Source organism: Megalobrama amblycephala, linkage group LG8, assembly GCF_018812025.1.
Source record: "Megalobrama amblycephala isolate DHTTF-2021 linkage group LG8, ASM1881202v1, whole genome shotgun sequence".
NCBI classification, from domain to species: domain Eukaryota; kingdom Metazoa; phylum Chordata; class Actinopteri; order Cypriniformes; family Xenocyprididae; genus Megalobrama; species Megalobrama amblycephala.
Window position 1 is genome coordinate 31882200 of NC_063051.1, and position 6197 is coordinate 31888396.

A 6197-nucleotide genomic window follows, 5' to 3' on the forward strand; every position below is an offset into this window, starting at 1 on the left:
TCTCGTGCAGCTCCTATCTCTTTAAATGGGGAAACATCAAACTCTCAGAAGCTGTTTGTCAAGCTTTCGATTAAATTTCATACTTGAAATCACCAATGAAATCTGACAACAGCTGTCTCATAAATGTTGTTTCTAAATGCTCGAATCATGACAAAAAACTATTTTTCAGGCTGGATCAAGCACTGTTTCTATAGGATCCGGAGCTTCTAAACTGAATAAGCTGAAATTATTAACCGAAATAAAAAATAAAACTGAAATAAAAATAACTTTAACCTAAATAGCTATATTTAAAAAAAAAAAAAAAAACTAATAAAATGACAAAAGCACATAATGAAATTACTTAAAAATGGCATGAAAACTAAAAACTAATAGCTTATATAATTAATAAAACTAAAATAACACTGCTTTTATTTAATGTGCCCTCAATAACAGCTTTTAAAAAATAATATTTTCTCTACTTATAAAAAGGATTAAAAAATAACTTTTGTCTTAAAAATATGCTGTTTTGCTGCAGTATTTGAAATGATGCAATGTGTCATGTCAACAACACTGCATGAGCTGAAAATTTTAATATCAGTCAGTTTGGCTTGCTTTGTATAAGGTGACAAATCCATGGAACAAATTAAACCAGCAGATGCTCTTGCAAGTTTTAGTCTGCAAATCCATCAAGGCAGTTAATGGGCCAGCTCGATGTTTGGCCTTTTCCCCCTCGCTTAGTGCTTTCCATCTGTCTTTCTTTACCCACTGATCTGGTGATGGCATTAGACCCGACTTCTTTAATGCAATCATCTCAGTCTTTGCATCATGAACTCCACCATCACAAAACCAAACCAAACAAAGAGAGAGAGAGCGCACATTTCTTCGATCAACAATAGCCGAGAATCTGCCTCGTTTTGGCTTTGTGTTGGATATGGAGTTGGACAAGCTGAATGAAAACAGAGATAATGTGTGTTGCTTGGATACTGGCTAGAATGAGATAAAAATATCTGATGTTAGCCTTGGTCTGATTCCACATGAAGAGCTCCGTGAACCAAATTTTAGAATCAGAACAGTAAGTTTAGCCTCCACTTAATATTCTATTTCAGACTGTCTATTGATTGTTAGTGTAAAAAAAACAATTATTTATTACTGAACATTCACCCCTAATGTTTAGAAGATTTTGAAAACACTGAACAGCGTTATTATTGTTAACTAAAACTATTTAAAATTTGAATGAAGCTAAAATAAAATATAAATATTAGTTGAAAAACTTAAATTGGAAATGTTGCCTTGCCAATAAACTGAAATTAGTTTAAGCACTCAAATTATTAAATTGAAATAAAATAAATAAATAAAATTAAACCTAAATAGCAATATAAAAAAGTCATAAAATGACAAAAACAAATAACAAAATTACTAAAAATTCAACTAAAATTAATATGAAAAATAAAATCAAATTCAAAATGTTAAAACTAAAATTAACATGAAAACTAAAAATATATATAAAAAAATCTAATTCAAGAATGTTAAAAAAACCTAAAATAATAACTAAAAAATAAAATTAACATAACTAAATATATAAAAAAATCTAATTCAAAATGTTAAAACTAAAATAAAAACTAAAATTAACATGAAAACTAAAAATATAAAAAAATCTAATTCAAAAATGTTAAAAAACTAAAATAATAACTAAAAAATAAAATTAACATAACTAAATATATAAAAAATCTAATTCAAAATGTTAATAAAACTAAAAAAATAAATTAACATGAAAACTAAAAATATAAAAAAATCTAATTCAAGAATGTTAAAAAACTAAAATAACTAAAAAATAAAATTAACAACTAAATATATTTTTAAAAAATCGAATTCAAAATGTTAATAAAACTAAAATAACAAAAAAAAAATAACATGAAAACTAAAAATATAAAAAATGTAATTCAAAATGTTAATAAAACTATAATAAAACTAAAATAAAAACTAGAATAACACTGACATTGAATACACAACTGTTCTGTTAATGTTTTTTTTTTGTAGTAACAGACACTTTTGAAACTAAAGTCACTAACACAGTATATCTCAATTCCTGTAGAATTGGCCTATTTTTACACTGTTGCCTTGGGTTCCCCTTCCCCAAACTATTGGACTATTTTAGGGCTATTTTTGACTGGCCATTATAGTTTTGTGCAGACCTGCAAACAGACAAGAAGAGTTTTGTCATCTCAAGAGCACTGTGGACACTTCAGAACGCAGTTAATATGATATGTGAGATCTGTAAAAACTCAAAAACTGAGAGCTGGCCCCATTCATGACACTTTCATCCTGCTGTTTATCATTTGCTCAGCTGTTTGACGCACTGATGTGTGTAGTAGAGTGAAAATATGCCTAAGGTACACAAACACGGCTCTGGACATACAAGGTTAAGGTAAGGGTGATCTGTACAGATGTGTGCCGCTAAACTAAACAATGTCATCTTAGTTTAAGTTAAGTGAATTGTGTAGTTGTGCTGTTGCTATAAGATAGGTCGGGTTTTTTCTCATGTTAAGGAAATATTTGAAAGAAGAGTGGGGTCTTGTTAAGTTTACTGAGGCATGGAGCGCATTACGCACTGTATATGGGATTAAAAATCTGGAAATAAACCAGACGTTTTAGGATATAGAAAACTTTTAAAGAACCTTATGGTGTAAAAAAAGGAAGAGCGAAATTGGAAGCATTTATTCCATATGGTGGGATGAACCGCTGTTGTTCTGATTTTGTTGTTTTTTGCAAGATTATTTGCAAAGGCTAGGAAACATAACTGTATTAGTCCATATTCCCCTTTCCATCTTACACACACACACTCATATGTAGTATCTGCTTCTGCGAAAAACGACAACAATGTAATAATGATTCAGTTATTTTGTCCTTGTCTTTTATATAATTATGATTAGAAAAACACTTTTAAGGTCACAGTGACATCCATTATACATTTATCAGTTTCAAATTTATGTCACTTTAATAAAGTTCCACAAGGTTATTGTTTTAAATTCAACATAATACAGAATTCCCCCATAATTCCTCCATAAACATGCTAATTATAATTAAAATAAGTGCAAACGACAGCTTTGCTGGACAATTTATAAACAGTAGAAGATACTGTAGTAGAAGAAATACGTCTGAAATTGAATTTTGCACAAAATGCACATCAATATCCAGCTTTAAGAAATGCAACAGTACAAAATTATTAAATTTTTATTAAACTTTAAATGCATTATTAAAAATGCATGCATTGTTTACCCACATTAATAAGCAGTTTGTTCTACAAGCATTATGAACATTAAAGTGGGTCCATGTGAGAGATTCTCCACTTTTATATTAATTTCCACCAGGTCTCAGGGCACACTTTCACCTTTACTTTCCTCATAAACTGCACTTTTCCCAGTGGAAACAGTGAATCATAACTTCAGTGTGCCCGTTTCTTCTACCGTCAGGGCAGAACCTCTCTTCGTTTCTTGCGTCCCATCAAACCATGAAACTTTTACGCACTAGTACGATCCAACGATGACCGCTTCGACGTCCTTTGACGGTCTTCTGTCCGTGACCAGAAAGTTGATCATTCCCTCGGACTTAATGAGCAAGTTACAGCCTAAAAAGAAGATGCCGAAGACGACGGTGAGCGCGAGCACGCACATGACCGCGATCTGCACCGCGCGCATGATGAACACGCTGCGCTCGTCCAGCGCCGCGGACACAAACCCGCTGTCCGTCACCACTGAGGACAGATTACAACACGAAAGAAAGCTCTCGATGCTTCTGTTGGAAAACAAAGCACTGTCCGTGTCGTTGAAAACTGTTGAATTCATTGCGCACTGCACTCTGGGGTCCTCTGGAAGAGAGGAGCAGGTGCTGAAGTTTCCTTCAGTTCTTTAAAGTCACAAGAGCAAACGAGATCTTGACAGAAGTTATGGACCGACATGCAGTAGAGAGGATGGTTGTTCTCGGACCTGTTGTGGATGTAATTAGGGTGTGTAGAGAACAGGGGTCTGACTCCTGAGAACTCACACGATCATCCCCTGCGACTGGAGTTCAGTGTTGAGCGGCGCTCACAGGCTTTCGCTCGTATTGCGCCCCCTTTGACACGATCTGAAAACGATACTGAGGCAGGTCTGAACTAGTTAAAGCACAAAGTTAACTGTTGCCAACCACAGTTAAATCACATAACAATTATTTCTTTGAACTAACTAGTATATTTCTCTATGCTAGTACTAGGCTACTTATTTTTTAATAGTCACTTCTGTTCATTAGAAAATATATTCATTTCAATAGTGCGGAGTGTGTATTCAGTCAATCACTTGTTATTATTAATCAGTTATTTCTTTGTTAGTAGTCATTTGGTCAGTAGTGACAAGTAACTATTCTATTGCTGGTAACTAAATGCAAATGTTGCCATTTAATAAGTAAAAAAGTAATTAGTATACTAGTGAGATAAGAAATGTTACTAGTATAAAAAAAAAAAAAAACTGGATAGAAGTTTTGTAATACCATCTTATACCTATTATAATAGTATTAAAGCTGGAATAGATATTATAACTATTGAAATATTCACTAATAAGTAAGACATACGAGTAATACCCAAAAGAATATTTAGTGTGGAAGCTTGTTTCTGCCACTGAATAAAATAAAAAAGGTAATTGTGACTTTATATCAAATTCTGACTTTATAACTCACAATTGCGACTTTATATCAAATTCTGACTTTATAACTCATAATTGCGACTATATCACACAATTCTGATTTTAAAACTCGCAATTGCGACTATTTATTGCAATTCTGACTTTATAACACACAATTGCGACTTTATATCAAATTCTGACTTTATAACTCACAATTGCGACTATATCGCACAATTATGATTTTAAAACTCACAATTGGGACTATTTATCGCAATTCTGACTTTATAACACGCAATTGCGACTTTATATCAAATTCTGACTTTATAACTCACAATTGCGACTATATCACACAATTCTGATTTTAAAACTCACAATTGCGACTTTATATCAAATTTTGACTTTATAACTCAAAATTGCGACTATATCGCACAATTCTGATTTTAAAACTCGCAATTGCGACTATTTATCGCAATTCTGACTTTATAACACGCAATTGCGACTTTATATCAAATTCTGACTTTATAACTCACAATTGCGACTATATCACACAATTCTGATTTTAAAACTCGCAATTGCGACTTTATATCAAATTCTGACTTTATAACTCAAAATTGCGACTATATCGCACAATTCTGATTTTAAAACTCGCAATTGCGACTATTTATCGCAATTCTGACTTTATAACACGCGATTGCGACTTTATATCAATTCTGACTTTATAACTTACAATTGCGACTTATAACATTCGATTTTAAAACTCGAAATTGCGACTTTATATCAAATTCTGACTTTATAACTCACAATTGCGACTATCACACAATGCTGATTTTAAAACTCGCAATTGCGACTTTATATCAAATTCTGACTTTATAACTCACAAATGCGACTATATCACACAATGCTGATTTTAAAACTCGCAATTGCGCCTTTATATCAAATTCTGACTTTATAACTCAAAATTGCGACTATATCACACAATTCTGATTTTAAAACTCGCAATTGCGACTTTATAACACACAATTGCGACTTTATATCAAATTCTGACTTTATAACTCACAATTGCGACTATATCACACAATTTTGATTTTAAAACTCGCAATTGCGACTTTATATCGCAATTCTGACTTTATAACACACAATTGCGACTTTATATCGCAATTCTGACTTTATAACACACAATTGCGACTTTATATCAAATTCTGACTTTATAACACGCAATTGCGATTTTATATCACACAATTCTGACTTTAAAACTCGCAATTGCAACATATCACAATTCTCTCGCAATTGCGACTTTATATCAAATTCTGACTTTATAACTCAAAATTGCAACTTTATATCACACAATTCTGACTTTATAACTCAAAATTGCGACTTTATATCACAATTCTAACTTTAAAACACACAATTACGACCTTATATCACAATTCTGACATTATACCTCACAATTGTGACTTTATATCGCAATTTTGACTTTATAACACGCAACTGCAACTTTATATCACAATTCTCTCACAATTGCGATTTTATATCAAATTCTGACTTTATAACTCACAATTGCGACTT

General features: G+C 31.9%; 1 protein-coding gene across 1 annotated transcript; it reads right to left on the minus strand.

Moving 5' to 3' along the window:
• Positions 1–3196: 3196 nt before the first annotated feature.
• rprmb (reprimo, TP53 dependent G2 arrest mediator candidate b) lies at positions 3197–4219 on the minus strand. The gene has a single exon (XM_048200567.1). It carries the CDS (start codon positions 3819–3821, stop codon positions 3504–3506), a length of 318 nt encoding a protein of 105 aa, XP_048056524.1. The 5' UTR covers positions 3822–4219; the 3' UTR covers positions 3197–3503.
• Between the last annotated feature and the right edge of the window lie 1978 nt (positions 4220–6197).

Bases quoted from the DNA above. Each gene is read 5' to 3' on its own strand.
- rprmb (XM_048200567.1), bottom strand. From the start codon at position 3,821: ATGAATTCAACAGTTTTCAACGACACGGACAGTGCTTTGTTTTCCAAC.